At 36.6% G+C, this 21,798-nt stretch overlaps 1 protein-coding gene across 1 annotated transcript in view; it reads left to right on the forward strand.

The window, feature by feature from the left end:
• The first annotated feature begins 999 nt into the window (after positions 1–999).
• Positions 1,000–21,798, forward strand: part of LOC128664174 (V-type proton ATPase subunit d 1) — a 162,132-nt gene continuing 141,333 nt past the window's right edge. The window contains exon 1 of the mRNA XM_053718939.1: positions 1,000–1,216. Coding sequence (XP_053574914.1) covers positions 1,087–1,216 — 130 coding nt within the window. The 5' untranslated portion in view covers positions 1,000–1,086. The remainder of the gene's footprint in view (positions 1,217–21,798) is intronic.

The following is a 21,798-nucleotide window of genomic DNA, read 5'->3' on the forward strand; positions in this document are numbered from 1 at the left end:
GACCTACTGTTCAACTGCTCCGCCCACTCAGTTCTACAATCAAAACACACCCATCTGAAAGTAATAGTATAATTTAGACTTATCCATAGTTTATTATACAGATTACAGCACCAAGCTGTTACACCTACCAGTCTATGGAACACATTCTGGGCATATGGTTAGTTTTACAACACAGCATCAAAATTAGAAAGACAAATAATATGTGAACCCATTCAATAATAATAATATTCCATTAGAAATTAATTATATTTAAATAATACACTATATCTATTTATCATCTATCTATCTGTATATATGTGTGTGTATGTATATATATATATATATATATATATATATATATATATATATATATATATAAACAACAAATGTTGTGCAAAAGAGATTTTCAGGGACATTTCCAGGGACAAAAAAAATCCAGGGACTGTCCCTGGAAATCAGGGACTGTTGGCAACTATGGGACTAGTAATGGCATTGCAGAGGTTAATAGGAAAGGGGGTTCACGGTGGTTCATTACTAATGACATCACAGGGCTTTACAGCAAAAGGGATTCAAGTCAGTATGTCAGTAAGCGCCCTAAGATGTTCAGTTTTACTTCTACAAGTTGTCAGAGCAGTTTCTTCAAGTTGCAACACTATACTGTATAGAATAGATCGACAACGCCTGAAAATTGTAACGCTAGATTCTGCCATAGGGTATAACGCTAAAATAAGAAATATCCTAAATAAATAGAGATTCTTTATATGTCAGTTAAACATACTAAATTATAAAATTACACGTAAATGTGCATTTCTTTTAATATCCGTATTTTATGTTTTATTTTTAAGATTTGTCAAATTATCGATCCTTAATCCTTTTACGCAAACTCTTCTTTATTTCCTTCTGCGGTCCAAGCCTCGTTTAATTTCTTTACGTACCTAGTTTCGGGCTTCGTGGTTGGTGGGTTGCTTTGTACGTAGTCATGTGAGAGGCTGTACCCACTAGGTCACGTAACTGCTTCCATCATTCTTGCTGCAGACTGCTGCTGTGGTTACGTCACCGAAATCCTGTGGTGCTACGGTGACAGTCAGCTCGCCCTTAGTCGCCATCATGACATCTTTCTCTGAGCTTTACTTCAATGTGGATAGCGGTTACCTGGAAGGGCTGGTTCGGGGTTTCAAGGCTGGGATACTGAGTCAGGGAGATTATCTTAACCTGGTGCAGTGCGAGACACTTGAGGGTGAGTGTGAGCATAATAGTATATAAGGTTACAGCCTACCTGTCCTGCGGTAAGGGCCACACTGTCTGTCCTGTTGTATCTAGTCTATAACCAGATTGCGGTGTGTTTGCCTCTTCATGAATGTATGTACGTGTAAAGTGTCACTGCTTCACTGATGACAGGCCACTTCCTGACTGACTGATAGATAAAGGGCCTCTGTCAAATTGATGAGGCTGTGTGGTCACTTATTTACTGATATTTATGTAGTGTGTGAACGATTAGTATGTGGTACTTGCCTAAATAAAACTTCTAGTGCTACCGCCAGACTGTTTATTTGGTCATTGTCACACCGATGTGGTTGTGTGGCCACAGCCTGACCAGTGTGTGTGTGGATGTGGCCACAGCCTGACCAGTGTGTGTGGATGTGGCCACTGTCTGACCAGTGTGTGTGGATGTGGCCACTGTCTGACCAGTGTGTGTGGATGTGGCCACTGTCTGACCAGTGTGTGTGGATGTGGCCACTGTCTGTCCAGTGTGTGTGGATGTGGCCACTGTCTGTCCAGTGTGTGTGGATGTGGCCACTGTCTGTCCAGTGTGTGTGGATGTGGCCACTGTCTGTCCAGTGTGTGTGGATGTGGCCACTGTCTGTCCAGTGTGTGTGGATGTGGCCACTGTCTGTCCAGTGTGTGTGGATGTGGCCACTGTCTGTCCAGTGTGTGTGGATGTGGCCACTGTCTGTCCAGTGTGTGTGGATGTGGCCACTGTCTGTCCAGTGTGTGTGGATGTGGCCACTGTCTGTCCAGTGTGTGTGGATGTGGCCATTGTCTGTCCAGTGTGTGTGGATGTGGCCATTGTCTGTCCAGTGTGTGTGTGGATGTGGATGTGGCCGCTGTCTGTCCAGTGTGTGTGGTTGTTAGTTCACAGCCTTTCTCTAAGGTTAAGGGCATAGCATGCAGTCTAACTCATGTGCACCAATGTGTGAGGTTACTGAGTTAGTCTGTGTATGTTATACTAATGTTATGTGTAATAGTCTCTGCCTATATGTGTTCCTCTGAATTTGCACTAACTGCCTGGGTGCGAGTCCATTACTTGCTTATAAGTCTGAGAAGGGGCTATTGCATATGTATGTGCTTGGTTAATGATTATTTATGAGCATTTGCCAGGATCACAGGCTTCAATTCTGGGACTTTTGCGTAACAGTCCTTTTTTCCTTACTTTGGGCCTCACATGACTTGGTAAGATCTTATCATATATATCACGTGCACATTTTCATGTGCATTCTTGAACATTTTCTACAATGTATATAAAAAGGTGGTTAGTGAACTTGCTATATTATGCTTTTTGAAATAAAGACTTAGCAAACATTTTTTAAATGTAAATTTGCACAGTTGGTACTGCTGTATATCTAATACTGGTTGCAACTCTCTTAGCTTTAGATGAACTAACCTCCCAAGGCTTGTTTTATTTAGCACAAAAACATCAATTAAAACTCCTGTAATACATTTTGAAATGCTCATTCTTAGAGAGAAGAAAGAAAAGAAATACATTTTATTTCAATGAAGACCCTTATAGAATTTGTGTCTCCCCTTCAAATCTACATTTCATAGATCTGCTTTAATATTTTATACAATCAGATATGTTAAAGGAATAGTCTAGTCAAAATTAAACTTTCATGATTCAGGTAGATCATGCAATTTTAAGCAACTTTCTAATTTACTCCTATTATCAATTTTTCTTCGTTCTCTTGGTATCTTTATTTGAATGTAAGCATAGGAGGCAGCCCATTTTTGGTTCAGAACCTGGGTAGCGCTTGCTGATTGGTGGCTACATTTAGACACCAATTATAAAGTGCTACCTAGGTGCTGAACCAAAAATGGGCCAGCTCCTATTATATTTACATTCTTGCTTTTTCAAATAAAGATACCAAGAGAACTAATAAAAATTGATAATAGGAATAAATTAGAAAGTTGCTTAAAATTGCATGTTCTATCTGAATCATGAAAGTTTAGTTTTGACTAGACTATTCCTTTAAGTGATGTTGTTAAAGTGACATAACACCTATATTTTTTTTCATGGTTCAGACAGACCATACAATTTTAAGCAATTCTGAAACAGTAAATTGTCTCTTTCAGAATCATTTACATCCACACAGAATTAGAATCCTTAAGTGAAGTTGAAGCTTCACTCAACGCAAAAAGCCTCTTGACTGTTTAGGTTTCACACGCTTGGTGTCCTACTTTCCAAAAGCAGCTTTTTATCTGGTGACTGTCCACAATTTTGTTTCAATATATATTTACATTTTTTGTATTTCTTAGTATTTTCAAATATTTTTATTACTGTATATGTTATTTACTTATGTTTAATTTGATGACATTATCGGTCAATAATTGTCATGCTTGAGCGCCTTAAGTATTTAATAATGTTTTTATGCAATTTTAAGCAACTGTCCAATTTACTTCTTTTATCAGATTTGTTACATTCTTTTGGTATCCTTTGTTGAAGGTGCAACAATGCACTACTGTAAACTAGATGAATACAACAGGGGATCCAATGGCAAGAGGCATATTAAGCTAAACCACCAATCGGCAGCTAGATCCCAGTATTGTGTTGCTTCTCCTGAACCTACCAAGAGAACAAAGCAAATTCGATAATAGAAGTAAATTGGAAAGTTATTTAAAGGAAAAGTAAACTTTGACACAGCCACGCAGCTTTTGCAAGTAATACTAAAATAAGTATGACTTTAATTTATCATTTTGTTTACATCTATATATTACATTGTTTTAAACTACCTTTCACACCGAGCGCTCCTATCGTCGTAACTCTGCCTGTCAATTTTTTTGTTTGTTTGTGGATGACGATTACCCTTTAGACCGTTTCTATTGGTCCCACACTGGTGTCCCAACAAACAACATTACCGCCCACTACTATCAATACGTATGCGTGATTCTTGAAATTTGCGACCGCATCATATGCTCGTCCATATAAAACGCATGTGCATTATTGTCTGAAGCTAAGCGGCCTTGTATCCCATGTATCTAAGCGGCGTTGGTTTATGCGCATGCGTGCTATAGATGTGCGCATGCGTGATATACGGACACAGACGAGAACGCGCACGAATGTACACGTAAGAGCGGGTGGGACCGCTCTGACGTGTAAAGTATAGAAATACGGAAATGGTCGGATGGGAGGAGTGAATAAGGAAAAAGGTATGAGATTTCGGGTAAAAATAACTGGTAAATAAAAATCTTTAGAAAAAACAAAAGTTAGCGACTATAGTTATCTCACACACAAAAATGTATTAAATTAATGCGGATGCTGGAAATTTACTTTCACTTTAAACTTATATGCTGTATCTTATTTGCAAAAGCAAAATGTAGGTGTTCAAGTCTTTTTAAAAGGTACGTTACCCAAGACAGAGCAATATGTAATCTGTGGATTACACGTCTTTGTAAAAGGGGAACGGAAGTATTAGACAGGCTGCAATGTAGGACTTTTGCAATGTGAATTTTCAGAGGTTTAAGTAGCTTTCTGAGAAATTACTTTTGACTAATTTAGCTGTCACTGGCAGATTTCTATATTGTTGAAGCAGACAAGATGAAAAATCTTTAGAGACATGAAACCCCCAATTTTTTCTTTCATGATTCGGAAAGAGCTTACAATTTTAAACAACTTTCTAATTTACTTCCTCCTCTTGGTGTCCTTTGTTGAATAGCGTATCTAGATAGGCTTAGGAGCTTGATTGGTGGCTGAACTTGTATTCCCATTTTCATTGGCTTACAAATGTGTTCAGCTAGCTCCCAAGCGTGCATTGCTGCTTCTTCAACAAAAGATACCAAAAGTATAAAGCAAAATTGATAACAGAAGTCAATTTGAAAGTTGCTTAAAATGTATAATCTATCTGAATCATGAAAGAAACATTTGGGTTTTATGTCCATTAACCCCTTAATGACCGGACCATTTTTCAATTTTCTTACCCTTAATGACAATGGCTATTTTTACATTTCTGCAGTGTTTGCGTTTAGCTGTAATTTTCCTCTTACTCATTTACTTTACCAACACATATTATATACTGTTTTTCTCGCCATTAAATGGACTTTCTAAAGATACCATTATTTTCATCATATCTTATAATTTACTATAAAAAAAATATAAAATATGAGGAAAAAATTGAAAAAAAAACACACTTTTTCTAACTTTTACCCCCAAAAGCTGTTACACATCTACAACCACCAAAATACACCCATTCTAAATAGTTTCTAAATTTTGTCCCGTGTTTAGAAATACCCAATGTTTACATGTTTGCTTTTTTTGCAAGTTATAGGGCCATAAATACAAGTAGCACTTTGCTATTTCCAAACCACTTTTTTTCAAAATTAGCGCTAGTTACATTGGGACACTGATATCTTTCAGGAATCCCTGAATATCCCTTGACATGTATATATTTATATTTAGAAGACATCCCAAAGCATTTATCTAGGCCCATTTTGGTATATTTCATGCCACCATTTCACCGCCAAATGCGATCCAATAAAAAAAATTGTTGACTTTTTCACAATTATGAAACACACTTTAGGTTTCTCGCTGAATTTATTTACAAACAACTTGTGCAATTATGGCACAAATGGTTGTAAATGCTTCTCTGGGATCCCCTTTGTTCAGAAATAGCAGACATATATGGCTTTGGTGTTGCTTTTTGGTAATAATAAGGCCGTTAAATACCGCTGCGCACCACACTTGTAATATGCCCAGCAGTTAAGGGGTTAATTAGGTAGCTTGTGGGGTTAATTTTGAGCTTTAGTGTAGAGATCAGCCTCCCACCTGACACATCCCACCCCCTGACCCCCCTCAAACAGCTCTCTTCCCTCCCCACCTCACAATTGTCACCGCCATATTAAGTACTGGCAGAAAGTCTGCCAGTACTGAAATAAAAATATTTTTTTTTATTTTTTGTCATACAGTCTGCAGTGATGGATCCCTCCTTACCCCACAACCTCCCTGATCCCCCCATACATCTTTCTAACCCTCCCCCTCTATCTATTTGCCGCCATCTTGGGTACTGGCAGCTGTCTGCCAGTACCCAATTTGCTCCCCAAAATATTTTTTTTTACTTTTTTAATATAAAATATTTGTTTTCTGTAGTGTAGCTGGCCCCCCTAAATAATCTACATCCCTCCCCCTCCAAGATCCCTTACTAAAAAACAGAGATGCCCCTGCATCTACATCGATCTTTTTATTTTGTTGCCTGTATATTTTGCGTGCACGCGCGCACCTCCACCCCGCCCCCCCCCCCGCCGCAACCGCCGCACCGGGTAAAACAAGAAGGAAAGTATAACGATCGGTTGGGGAATCAACACCTAGGGGCATAATTTGAAAAAGAAGCTCCCACCCACCAACTACTTTGTACACATACATAGCTGATGCAGATGGGGCCACAGAGTGGCCCTTTCTGCATCGGTATGTGAAATGGGGATTGTAGTGATGCCTCAATATTGAGGCATCACTACAATCCCTTGTAAGCAGCTGGAAGCGATCATGATCGCTTCCAGCACTTCAGACAACAGAGGACGTACCAGGTACGTCAACTGTCATTAAGGGAAGTTTTTCCTCTGACGTACCTGGTACGTCCTCTGTCATTAAGGGGTTAAGTGAAATTCTAATACAAAAAAAAAAATGTATGGTCAGTTTTCATAGAGCATGTCACTTTGCATTCCTGATCCTAGATTTCTAAGGTGCCAGATCACAAGTCGAAAATGCAAGTGCTGTGGAACATTAACATCACTTGCGCACAATCTATACTATTTTTTCTTTCATGATCTGGGTAGAGAATACAATTTTAAACAACATTCCAATTTACTTCTATTATTTAATTTGCTTCAGTCTTTAGATATCCTTTGTTGAAGAAATATCAATGCACATGGGTGAGCCAATCACTCGAGGCATCTTTGTGCAGCCACCAATTAGCAGCTACTGAGCCTATCTAGATATGCTTTTCAGCAAATGGATATCAAGAGAATGAAGCAAATTAGATAATAGAAGTAAATTAAAAAGTTGTTTAAAATTGCGTACTCTTTCTAAATCATGAAAGAAAATAATTGGGTTTCATGTCCCTTTTTAACCCTTTGAGTGCTAAGCACTTTCCCGCCTGGGTGCTAATATTTTTTATGTTTTTTGTTGTTGTTATTTTTGAAAAAAAAGGAGCGGTTAGGTGCCCCCAGATCTCCCTCAAGGTGGAAGAGTGCTCATGACGGCTCTGAGCCGTCATTAGCACCAGAGTGAGAAATACTGTGACGGCTCAGAGCCGTCATTAGCACTCAAAGGGTTAATATCAGGTTTTCAAAAGCGTTAAAAGAGAAAGCTATGTATTTCTGATATCACGAGTATAAAATTTAACCAACAGCTTGTAATACAAACAGTGAGTATGCTACTATCTCTTTTGCCTTTGCTATTGAAATTATTGGGCTTGTTATATATGTATCCTATGTGTTTGAACTTTTAATGATTGCTCAAGAAGATTTTCTGTGCAATCATTATTACATGACTTGTCATGTGTGTTTAACCCCAGCTAAGTTTGCAGCTTTTGCAACTTTTGTGCAGGATACACAGCTGTTGATTGGTGGGATTGTGTGACTGCTCTTGATTGGCTCTTCGTCTATGTTCTGTTTGGGGGACGTATCAAGGGTCTATAATACTCTTATGAATTAGAGCATTTATTGTTTGCACTACCTTAGTATTTTCAAGTTCTTTCAACATATCTTATAGTTATTTTATGACTTCTCAGTATAATACATTTTTGACAGTCCCTCAATTAATGTTTAATTGGTTCTCTGATTTTATTTAGATTGCCTAAATTGTGCAGTTTTGTTTTTCTTATGAGATAATTTAGTATATTTATTTTATGTTATTGATATGTTTTATAACAAAGTTAAATTAGCTCTACAAAATCCTGCTGCAATTTTAATCTAATAAGTGGTTATTTATTTTGTTTTATGCTCCTCATATATAATTGTCATTGTTCTTAAAGCACCTTTTTCATTTAGCCTAGACCCCAATTATTTACACATTTGCATTAAAATAAGTTCCACTGTATACTTTTTTCAGGCTCTTCTTAGAACCAGTGGAGGTTAGACTATAAGTCTGTGGGTACATGCTTGCCTAATAGCAATTGGTACACTATATGCTAGTTTTTCTTTTATCACGCTCCCAATATATGTTGACATAGTTTAAATGTACATGGGTTAAAGGGATATACGGCTGCAAAATGAAAACCCTAATGGGAGGAGTCATTTTTTTTATCCTTGCAGGGGTTAATGCATTAGAAGATTTTCTAATTGCAGATGTGTATACCTTTTAAGAATGTCTGCCAATAAAACAAGTGATTTACAGTATGTTTCTTGCGATTATCACATTTAGGTGTAAAGGGCTAAATTAAACATTTGTTCAAGGACATGTTAAATAACTGCTAGGTAGTTACTTTACAAACACACTGTGTAACTGAAAGAAGGGCATTTTTTACAGTGGTGTATGTACATGTATCTATCCCTTTTTCTGTCTTTTGTGATAATTTAAAAAAAAAAATATTCTCTAAGCAGTTTTACAGTTTTAAATACAACTCTTTGTTATGGCTAACATTTTATTTTTATTTCTTTGTTTACTTGTTTGTGATTGTTTAATAGAAACAAAACCTAAACGTTTCAACATCAGAATATTTTTCACAACCAGAGAAATGTAGTAAATTGCACATTTCACCTCTACACCCCCCCCCCCACATTGTCATGTCAGTAAATATATGAAGCATGAGAAGACATTGCAGCTTCTTTGATCACAAGTCATGGATTCTTGAGTCACTCTGGTCAGCTGATTTCCTCGCTCCTTTACAAAAAACAATAACTTCATTTACAATTAATAGCACATTTAAACCAGGGACTTGCAAACTAATGTCACATTTTTACAGGCCTGTTATGGTTTTTATAAAGTTATATGTAAAATCATAAAAAAAAAAAAAAATACTATTCTAGGAGTAGTCAAGCTGTCCACAGGGCACCATTAAATCCGGTGTTCGCCTGCACAGAAACGTTTTTCATTGTCATTATTTGTAAATTATTGTTTACTGGTTAATAAAGACAACTGTCACAGCTATATAAGTGGACAATGATGTCACACAACCTTAAAGGGACGTTAAACACTGAGATGTTAATATAAAATAATATATAAAACTCAGCATTATACTTTCATTATTTATTTTGTCTCTTTTTCCTGTAATTCCATTCTGAAATTGTGAGCTTTTCAGTCCCTGTTAGAAATGGAAGTGCAGAACACTTATATTCCACACAACCTATGGCTACACACTCTAGTGACCTATTTATAACTGTCCCTTATTGGCCGCATCAGAGAAGGTAGCCAAAATTTTAACACAACAGCTCCCATTGTTTTATAGACACTACAATGTTACACTAATTTTGTCAATATTTAAACAGCTAATAACACATAAAAAATGCATCTAAATGTTATTCTCAGACTAATCCATTCTTTGAATGCATTATTCCCTGATTTCTTAACAGCCGGGCCGCGGCCCAGTACAGGGCCATGCTGGCGCTGCTGGTGGGCCCCACCTGACATGCCCATGCTACATTCTTTGTCAGACCTTCCGCTCCACACATAAGTAATACCAGCACTCACGGTAACAATTTCATGAACTTCAGCCTGCCCGGGGTGCTTTAAAATGATAATACAAGCATCCAAAAAGAAAAGCACTCACCGGGTCTTTTTAGCAAATAACAACTTTAATCTGTGATTACAGATTAAAGTTATTTGCTAAAAAGACCCGGTGAGTGCTTTTCTTTTTGGATATATATATATATATATATAAACACACAGAGAAAACCCAGCACTCACTTACAAGCTCTCAGCTAAGATTTAAAAGCAAAAATGGAAAGGTTAGTCACCGCATCTGGCCAAATGGGACAAGCTCAGGTAGCTTGCATTGTGTGGCTGTTTTAGGGTCTCAGGTATTGGAGAGGACCTTGACGTGGTACCTGAGCTTGTCCCATTTGGCCAGATGCGGTGACTAACCTTTCCATTTTTGCTTTTAAATCTTAGCTGAGAGCTTGTAAGTGAGTGCTGGGTTTTCTCTGTGTGTTTTATTAATTTGTTTTGTAATTTTCCCTATGGTTCTTGCACCCAGACCTGTCTGGGGTTAACTGCTTGTGGCTCTGGGGACAGCACAGCTTCCTGTGAGTGCCAGTGGCACCCAGGGCTGAGCATGTTGCAGGGTCATAGGATGTGTACCCGGTCCGGTATGAGAGTGCAGTTCCCTTCCGTGTTTTGTATATGTCTAGGGTGATTACATATTCCTGTGCACCCTTTTTTGTTTGGATTTGAAAGCTTGCATTGTGTGGCTGTTTTAGGGTCTCAGGTATTGGAGAGGACCTTGACGTGGTACCTGAGCTTGTCCCATTTGGCCAGATGCGGTGACTAACCTTTCCATTTTTGCTTTTAAATCTTAGCTGAGAGCTTGTAAGTGAGTGCTGGGTTTTCTCTGTGTGTTGTATTAATTTGTTTTGTAATTTTCCCTATGGTTCTTGCACCCAGACCTGTCTGGGGTTAACTGCTTGTGGCTCTGGGGACAGCACAGCTTCCTGTGAGTGCCAGTGGTACCCAGGGCTGAGCATGTTGCAGGGTCATAGGATGTGTACCCGGTCCGGTATGAGAGTGCAGTTCCCTTCCGTGTTTTGTATATATACCGGGCCTTAAGGTCACTTAGTTTGAGAACCATTGCATTATTCTATCTAGCATTAATTTAGTGTTTAATGTTCCTTTTGAAAATAATTGTATTTTTTTTCAATGCAAGAAATATTTTCACTTTAGTTTGAACAAAGTAAAAAGAACTATAATGTCCCTCACTTTATAGCTTGCCATTCTGAAGATACAGACTTCAGAATAATGAACAGTAGTCTATCATGGACTAAAATTTTACAAATCCTGTGAGCGAGAGAGCCACAACTCAATTTTGCCATTTTTTATTTATGTATTTACTATCCTACATAAATCTGTATCGGTGTTCTCCACAAAGAATTCTGTCAGCCGAGTGGCATTATGAGGTAGCTAAGTGGGGAGCAGTGTAATACTTCGTAATATTATACCATTTTCTGTTATTTAGCAATGTTACTTAAGCCATCCAAAGCACACATTGATTAACATAAATTGATTCTAGAGCTGCAACAACTAATCATCATAATTGATCATCGAATATGAAAATAGTTGTCAACGAATTTCATAATCGATTAGTTAGTTTGCAATTAGTTGGCCTGTGCACAACACCAGCTGCTTCACTCTGATGAGCTCCTGCACTTGGTATTGTGTTTTATGGTTATGCCCTTAGCCTAAAGGACGTCTACAGACGTTTACTTTTCACTTTTTCTGGACAGTATAAATTTACAACTACTCCTGGCTTATGTGTAACCCAGATTTAATAGTCCATCATTTGGATTGTTTATATTAAATCAGGTGATTTGGGACTATGCTTTGCATGCTATAGTGCCAACTTCCAAGCTTGTTATTTACACCTAGCCCCTAGATTGATGGGAGTTATTTTAATTGATGTGCACTATTATCTGTTTGCGCAATTATTAGCTGATTGCTTGCTATTGCTGATTATATGTACTGTATAAATAAATCATAAATGTGTAAGGCTTTGTCCTGTTATTAATATATATTCCTTAACGCTTTTTTTTTTTTTTTTTTATAAATTGTGATAATATGTACCAGATTCAACCTTTATAAGAATATAAAAGATAAGTTTAAAATTTTTTTTAATTTTATGTACACATAATCCATTATTTGCTTCAATGAGCACTGGATATATTTGCAGCAAGCACTAAATGGTTTATCTAACCATTTCCAAACATTTCTACAGAGCCTTTCTTTTTTTTTAACAAAATTTTAATGTTTCATTTTTTTTTGTTGCTGCCACCTAGTGGTGATATTTTAGTAAACTTCTTCAAGGCAATCATTTTAACTATCATTCTGAAATTCTTTTCAGTTCCATTAAATAGAATATTCGTTTTAGGTTAATTGTACATTAATTAATTATATTTAGACTAGCGTTTATCCCCCATATTGATATTTCAACTGAAAATTAAACGTATGGGATAGATTTAGACATCTGAGATCAGAATTACATTTCTTAACACTTATCTTTTCCACTACTATCAGTAAATCATGAAACATCAGTTTTTCAAGTAACTTTTCTATATTTCTTTTACAATGCCCCCTCTAATTTAACCCCTTAATGACCAAGGAGGTGCCTGGCACGTCCTCAGTGGTTTCTAGACTAAGGAAAGTGAAAGTGGGAAGAAGGGAGAGGGTGTTAAGAGATTTGGGAAAGGGATCTGGGAAGGGGAGCAGGGTAGGTTATTGAAGGGGACAGCTACACTATGGGGAAAAAAACAGGTTTATTGAAATTTCAAAAAAATTGAGCCAAATTTTACTAGAAACTTGGTACTGGCAGACAGCTGCCACTACCTAAGATGGTGGCAAATAGGAAGAAGGGGGGGGGGTAGAGAGCTGGACTGGTTGGGGGGTAAGCAAACTTTCTGCCAGTACTTAAGATGGAGGTGACAATTGTGGGGTGGGGGGGAGAAGAGAGCTGTTTGAGAGGGGTCAGGGAGGGATAAGGATGTGGCATGTGTCAGGAGGCTGATCTCTACACTAAAGCTAAAATTAACCCTACAAGCTACCTAATTAACCCCTTCACTGCTGGGCATAATACAAGTGTGGTGCTTAGCGGCCTTATAATTAACAAAAAGGAATGCCAAAGCCATATATGTCTGCTATTAAATGAACAAAGGGGATCCCATAGAAGCATTTACAACCATTTGTGCCATAATTGCGCACAAGCTGCATGTAAATAATTTCAGTGAAAAACCTAAAATTGTGAGAATTTTTTTTTTTTAATTTCACGCATTTGGCGGTGAAATGGTGGCATTAAATATACCAAAATGGGCCTAGATCAATACTTTGGGTTGTCTACTTAAGAAAAATATATACATGTGAAGGGTTATTCAGGGATTCCTGACAGATATCAGTGGTACAATGTAACTATCGCTAATTTTGAAAGAAAAAAATGATTTTGAAATAGCAAAGTGCTACTTGTACTTATTGCCCTATAACTTGCAAAAAAAGCAAAGCACATATAAACATTGGGTATTTCTAAACTCGGCAAAATTTAAAAACTATTTAGCATGGGAGTTTGTTGGTGGTTGTAGATGCATAAGAGATTTTGGGGGTCAAAGTTAGAAGTGTGGGTACATTTAATGAGTTAGAGGAAGATTACAGCTAAACACACACACCGCAAAAATTTAAAACAGCCCTAGTCCTTAACGGTAAGAAAATTGAAAAATGGTCTGGTCATTAAGGGGTTAACTATATTTCACTATACTGACAAAAAATTATGTGGACACCTGAAATCCCATTTCAAAACCATCAGCATTAATATGGAGTCGTTCCCCCCCCCCCCCCCCCCATTGTGGCTATATTAATTTAATATACTGTAGCAGGTAACACACATATAATTGTGATCACATTAAAGGCTAGAGAAAACATTTCAGCACAATGCCCCTTGAACCAATTTAAAACCACTGTGCAAAGGAGCGGAATAAATATTATGCTTTAAAGGGATATTCCAGCCAAAATTGGAAACCACGTGGGTGCATTTCGGTATTGAACAGAAGCATTTTTGTAATATACATGTATAAGCAAAAATGCTTCTAATAAAAGCTGTAGCTGTTTCAAAAGTGTATTTAAGTATGCACTGTGCACCAGCTTTTTAAACACAGCACTTGCTCAGAGAGCCTAAGGTGCTTGTACTATCTGGTAATGACTCAATTTGTTAATTGCCGACATGATACAAGCCCCTGTGATGATCTGAGCAGCTACATTATTTAAAATGTGGGTGCAGTGACTATCTATGCTTCACATGCACGTACAGAGACAAATGTTAACACTAAAACAGTGATAAATTTTACTAGAAGCATTTTTGCTAATACTAAATATCTTTCTATTCAAATATGTTATTAATCTATGTGCATTTAGATTTTGACTGGAATGTCCATTTAACAGAGCATTCTTATACGCTATAACAAAGGGAGATACAGATATACATTGTGCATTTTCTTTATTTGGGACTGAAGAAATATATTCCATCTTTGGTCAAATTAGTCACATTAATGTGGAATTTAAAGAACAGAAGCAATGAAAAGCATCTATTTCTATGTGTGCAATGCTTGTGCAATGCTAATATGTTGACCACTTTTAGAACATGCACAAAAATGTTTGCGTCTAACCAATGCCATAAATAACGCCTTTGCCTTGTGATGTGGTATATGGGATAAAAACTGCCACACCACAATGTTTTTAGTGTTTAAATTTGCTACTAGAAAATGTTACTTTTAATTTTTTATTTTTTTATTTTTATTGAGGTTGTGAGAAATGTGACATAAAGGATTCGTCCATAGGCAATAATAACATAGAAATAAGATAAACATTGTTATCACATAAATAAAACAAAAGAAGCAGATAGGTTACGGCTTTAGGCATCGATTCTGTGCTCCTGTAGAACAAAATAAACAAGTAATTGTTATCAATATAAGAAGTATGTTGCTAGAGGAATGGAGGAGCTATAACTATAAAGTATATAGCGATGTCCTGTATTTTAATTGTCTGTGTGAAGATAAAGAAATCTACAATATTAAATAAATAGAAATTAGATTTCAGGACATGCTTGACTAATATGTCAGAAAGGAGTTCGGAAAGGATATAATGGAACCTCAGTTTTGTGTTATATAAAATGGAAAATGTTCCCCACATTGCCATAAAGAACACTCATTAAGCTATCTAGTCTGAGAAAATTGAGGCAAGGAGAGTTAGCTTTTTGTTTGGCCTCTCTACGACCAGAGTATATAGGGGAGGGAGAGTTCAGCGGGCAAGAGCCGCTCTAAGTGAAGTAAGGGAGGGGCGGAGCCTTCTAGGATGACTGAACGATGTGTTAAAGGGAGTAAGTGAAGGTTATATAATATATATAAAGGGGTGGATTCTAGGAGGGATGACTGTTTACATGACTGAAAATGGAATGGACATAGTCTAATCATAGTATCATGACTATCATAATAGGACTTCTCCGTTATATTAGTGAGATACTGTGAGTAATGCTCTATTTGGTGTGTAGTAACGTAACTATTTCACCGTTTAAAGCATCTAGTAGTAGATCACATAAGGTAAGTGATTTTACACTGAGGTCCCGGCCGCAGACCCAGTAATACAACACTGTAAATGTTAAGCAACACAGACATTGAATGCTATCTCTAGTCAGGTAATTGGTTACTACGGTGAAAGATATCCCAAGCATATAAACAAACATATCAGACCAAACAGAGATAACCAACAGTTACGGTAGTCCTCAACAGCAGTGTGGAATTAACCTAGGTATAAAATAATAGAGCTGACTGCAAGTGCATAAGTACGGATAGACCCCCTTATATTAAAGGTAAATAATACATATCTTAATTCTGTCATAAAAGGTCTCTATATGCTGTAAAGGGATAAATAGTTATAACATTAGGTATGGACTTTAAAGTGTCAGATATAGACTTATAGATAAAGTCATCAGTAAGGCAAATCAAAACATATATGAGACACAAAAGACAATGTGGGAGCTGTTGAAGGAAACAAATTATTCTGATAAACCAGTTTGAGATAAAAGGGGAATATAGCAAATTAAGACCATAAAAGAGTGAATCTACCCCTAGACAGACCTGTAAACTGCCTTCAGACACGTATTAATTGCATAACGACTGCAGTACTCTAGCATTGGGGCCATTGTTATATTGGTAGCTCATGGAATGGCACTGTATAATAAAGTGATGGAAGATATAACTATGAACCTACACAGCAACATAAAATTAGTACATAGAGCGCCATGTTATTAACTGATAGCCAGAAGGTATAATGTAACGAGTACATGGGAATTAGAAGTAGGCTTAGAGCTCTAGGGGTTAGGCAAGTAGGGGGAGCTATAGTGTCCTCAATGGGTGCTCTCTACTATAACACATAAGGGGCATTGAATTATGAAAAACTATTAGTTCCAGTAGGTGAGCATATTAAAGATTATATATAGGAGAGGCTTATGGTAGTAATGTTGACTTAATTACATTTAGAGGAGCCTATTAGTGAGATCTAGGAGAGTTTTAAGCCTGGTGTGGAGTAAGTTCCTCCACATCTGCATAGAGGATAAAGAGAATACCTCTGTAAATACTTAAAATGGAAATAACATAAGTGGGTTAATTAGTAACATAACAACTAAAAGTCATCAAAACATATGTAAGCGAAGAGTGCCAAATAAAATTTCGAACATACAGTTGTCATACTACTGGCCTCTCATGTTAATGATGAACATATTATCTTTGGAGATAGCTAACAACAAAAATAAACGTATATTAGCTTCTAGCAATAGTATAATAAGTTTGAGATTTTGTTCCCCCACAATAAGTGCAGTAAAAATAGGGAAAAACAACACTAAACTGTGGGATACAATTGAATCAAAACAAAACAGTGTCTAGTCCAATTCCAGTTTCTTAGACTAAGTAGTTCTGAGATGGGGTGGTTGATGGTATAGAGTTAGCCAACCCCTGCCTTATAGAACTTAATTTTCAAAAGGGTGGTACACTCTGATGGCTTCAGAGTTGGGAAATCTCCCTCAGAAGACAGATCATGTTGAGCTAACAAACTTGCTAGCTTAAGGGTGCGAGCGACAATCTTTTTTTTTTTGTGCGTGCTGGTTTCCAGAGCGGAAAAGTCTTAGACCTCTTAGCCTGTTGCAATCGGCTATTCATCCCTTTAACTCTCCCCAACCGATTTACTTGTTGCTTTCCTGAGTAATTGCCACATCTCTCTCAGAGGGCACTGTCTCTGGGTTTCCATGACCCTATACGTTGGCTCGGATGTTGTCATCGAAGGTGAGGGTCTAGGCAACATAATTCCATTACCCTTAGTGTACACAGCTCTCTTGAGGGCTGTGATATTTGCGGTTCCTTACCACTTGTAGGGACCATCTCCTGTGTGGGGTCTTGGCTCCTCAGAGAATCTGCCTGTTGAAAAGTTTGGATCCGTTGTTCCCTGCTTCTTATGTCAGGTGTCGGCAGATTCTCAGCAATAAGTAGGGAGATCAGGGATAGGCTTAATTTAAAATCGGCAAAGTAATGGTCAAAATGTCTAAGAACTGTCTTTTCCCTGATATCAGTTGTGGTCATGTTGCAATTATCAGAGATATGCTTGTGGTTGCTGTCTGTGTGTACACCGTTGTGAGAGATAAAGCACTTGCAGAGCTTCACTTGTAAGATTATAAAATTAATTAATGGAGCAGTTATTAGTAGATATTGCTTAGGTGTTAATGTGCATTTTAAATTGCAATAATTTTATGGGTGCGCAAACCAGAGGAATGCCAAAGTTGATAGTTTAAAGGGAGAAGTGAAACTACAACTAATGCCAAAGAAAGATTTGTACTTTGTTTTAATTTAGGCAACCAAGTGCAACTTTGTGTATATATCAATAAGAATGTGGCAAGCAAATGTGTCCTAATATTAAGCCCATGAATGAATTAATTCAAAATGATCTGAATTTAAATAAATTTATTTAGATTTATGAATTGATTAAAAAGACTGGGAAATCCAAAGAAACACATAAGTTTTAAATTTCATATAGTCTCATAAATTTAATCTTCAAAAGTGACACAAAAAATGGTAAAATATAAACTAATCTAACCTAAAATAATATCTGCAGACTGGTCCTGTTCTCTAAAACATACACGCTAAAATTATAACATTTAATACACGCTAAAGATACAAGAACAATTCAATATAAAAGTTCATAAAATTAAAAAGTAACAAAGTGACTTCCCCTGGGTCGGTCTCCAAAAGTGCACAGCGTCTGGGCTTAAAGTACAGCTGCGGAGGATCCGGTGCAGACTGAAGACCCTTGGTAGGAAGGAGAGCCTGATGCGACGCCGATTTTCTTTTACTTAAGTCAGACACCTTCTGTCTCCCACTCAGACGGCTTTCAGGACTCAGGACGCCTACTCCTTGGGAAGATTAAACAACCTGCAGTTTGCAATTACTGCCCTGGAAAATCTGTGAGGCGAACTCTGTGGAGAAAGACGCTTGTTGGAAAATCTTGCAAGAGTATCAGTTTTTTAAATAGAAGTCACTTTGTTTCTTTTTAATTTTATGAACTTTTATATTGAATTGTTCTTGTATCTTTAGCGTGTATTACATTTTATAATTTTAGCGTGTATGTTTTAGAGAACAGGACCAGTCTGCAGATATTATTTTAGGTTAGATTAGTTTATATTTTACCATTTTTTGTGTCACTTTTGAAGATTAAATTTATAAGACTATATGAAATTTAAAACGTATGTGTTTCTTTGGATTCCCCAGTCTTTTTAATCAATTCATAAATCTAAATAAATTTATTTAAATTCAGATCATTTTGAATTCATTCATTCATGGGCTTAATATTAGGACACATTTGCTTTCCACATTTTTATTGATATATATACACAAGCTTGCCACATTCTTATTGATATATACACAAAGTTGCACTTGGTTGCCTAAATTAAAACAAAGTACAAATCTTTCTTTGGCATTAGTTGTAGTTTCACTTCTCCCTTTAAACTATCAACTTTGGCATTCCTCTGGTTTGCGCACCCATAAAATTATTGCAATTTTCCCTGTTTTTTTGGGGAGTTGTTTGGGAATCCTCCTCTTTTATAGGTGTTTGATTTTAGTTCATTTTGCGCTTGTCTTTACTTTCTCTTTTCCTAATGTGCATTTTAAACCTTTGTTAGGTAGTTTCATCAATACCCCTATTATAGGTCTGTGGAGGGTTAAGCTGCGAGAATTTGTCCCATGTTAATCCAGTTTCCCCTTTTTACAACGTCTCCCTTGTTTGTGTGAGAGTTGTTTGATAAAATTCAATTTGGTTCCCAGCCGTATGCACAGTGTAAAATATGGCTGTTAAAATCCGCGTGTAACAGGACAAAAGTGATTTACTCTCTGCTACCACGGCAATGATGTGCATCACCAGCCATCTATTCCAACCCTCTAACACTGCCTTAGAACTCGGGAGCGCCGCTAATGCAGCTCTTGTTTCTCTCAGACTTATCTGCGCAACATTCCCAATATGGCGACCGGCTCCGTGTAGTGGTTGTAATTACCGCAGTTAATATTCACTTCAAAAGGTGGAATCCGCTTCTAGTTCCTGACTGATGTTACCTCTAACTAGTCAGCTCCACTCTGAGTCAGTTCCAGCTCAATGCCTTAATTTTCGCCACTTTAGCCTGCAGTAGAGCATGGAGTTGGGAAATAACACCACCATCTTCGTTCAGCTCCAGGCTCCGCCAATTTTTTAAATTTTTTTTTTAACAAACAGAAAACTAATGTAGAGTAGATAATTTCCCTCTTTTTGTGTGTCGTATACCACCGTGTCAAACACATTTTTCTTCAAAAATGACAATTCTAAGTGGTTGGCAGCAATATAATAAAGTGATTTCTGTGGCTCCATAAAGAAGGCTAATTATTTCATTGCTGAATTTATGTCATTCTATTAGTGCTTTTTGTCTTTGCATTACAATTTGTTTTCTGTTAAAGGAATGGCTCTCCATGACCACTGAAATGGAACATCTTGAGAAAAGAAATGAATTTGGACCTATTATAATATGGAGATGTCAGGGGTTGACAAATCTGTTTAAAATTCAAGAGCTAGTAAGAATATTTAGGAACCAGACAGTGGTATTTGTATATAGCTTCTGGGTTTGTCAAGCCCTGTTCTAGGTGATATATAGAGTTTCAAACCAAAAGGTTGATAACGTTTTTATATATATATATATAATTATTATTATTTTATTTTTTTTAATTAGGGCTGGGCGATATGGGTGGAAAAAAAAAACGCTATTGCGATTTATTCGCCATTTTATTAAAAAATACTATAACACTTTCATTTTTCAATAAAACGTTTATTTAACACTACAGAATCTTACTGTACATGTTTCTCAATGTTCAATGCACTCTTGGAGCATAAAAATACAAACCACAAAAGAAGTTAAAAATAAAAAAAGGTCAGTAAGGCACTATAAAGTATTTGTACAATACTCACTTTATTGCTCACACTTTTGAGCTGTCCCACCGCCACACCACCGCTTGACCACCCCCACACTACTCCCAGATGACTCCCACACACTCTTCAATCTCTTCCAAAATTGCCATTTTGCGGGCATTCTCAGGTCCGCCCACGGCCGCACACTGGTCTGCCACTCATCCTCCCTCTCCGCCTCTGTTTTCAGGACAATCTAAAGATTATTTTAAAAAATTTTTAAAATTGCGTACTCTCGCGGTTTTTAAACTGCTTCGATTAATCGCGGTTTAAAACCGCATCCGCGATAAATCGTGCAGCCCTAATATATATTAATAAGGGCTGGGCGATATGGGAGAATAAAATTGCAGTTTAATCACGATTTTATTAAAAATTACTATAACACCTCACTTTTTTAATAAAACGTTTATTTAAAGCTACAGAATCTTACTGTACATGTTTCTCAATGTCCAATACACTCTTGGAGCATAAAAATTAACACTTATAATTAGAGGAAAAATATATAAAAATAAAAAAAAAACTTATTGTGCACTGCACCACTATGTGCTACTACTGATGATTGATGATCCATCTTCTGGGAATCTACACTTGACTCAACTAAATTATATGTTAAATAAATATAAATAATAAATATAATATTACATTTATCATCTATCTATCTAGTATTTAACTCTATATATCATTCATCCTCTATAATCTATCTATTAGATATTATTTATATATCTATTTTGGTAACATCATGTTGAATATATTATATTTTACAATTCACTTCACAATACATCCTACAAGCAACCCTTAATAAACATTTATAAATAAAATATATTGTATAATTGTAATATGTAATCAAATTCAAAGTTATGTATATATATATATATATATATATATATATATATATATATATATATATATACACATACAGGTGGCCCTCGTTTTACAACGGTTCAATTTACACCTTTTCAGAATAACAACCTTTTTTCCAGTCATGTGACTGCTATTGCAAAGCATTGAGAAACAGTGCATTTATTAAAATAGCCAGTAGGTGGAGCTGTCCGCTTGTGTTGCACCAAAGCCAAGCAAGCTGAAATTAATCAGTTTAACCAGACCTGAGCTATCGAGCAGATTTCAAAGGAACAAGATCTTCCTGTCTATAAATCAGTCCAGATTGGAATGCATAGAAAGAACTCTTTGCAGAAAAATGCAAGTGAAGTCTGTGTTTAATTATATATTCTATGTTGTGTGATTATTTTATTAGGTTTATAATGCTGTTTAGCATTTAAAGTCTTCATTTCAAAGCTTTAAAAATAATGTATTAGTTACTTATGACAATTTTGAGAGGGGCCTGGAACCTATCTCCCTCACTTCACATTGACTTACATTATAAACTGGGTTTCAATTTACAACGGTTT

Source organism: Bombina bombina, chromosome 1 (genome assembly GCF_027579735.1).
Source record: "Bombina bombina isolate aBomBom1 chromosome 1, aBomBom1.pri, whole genome shotgun sequence".
Classification (NCBI taxonomy): Eukaryota; Metazoa; Chordata; class Amphibia; order Anura; family Bombinatoridae; genus Bombina; species Bombina bombina.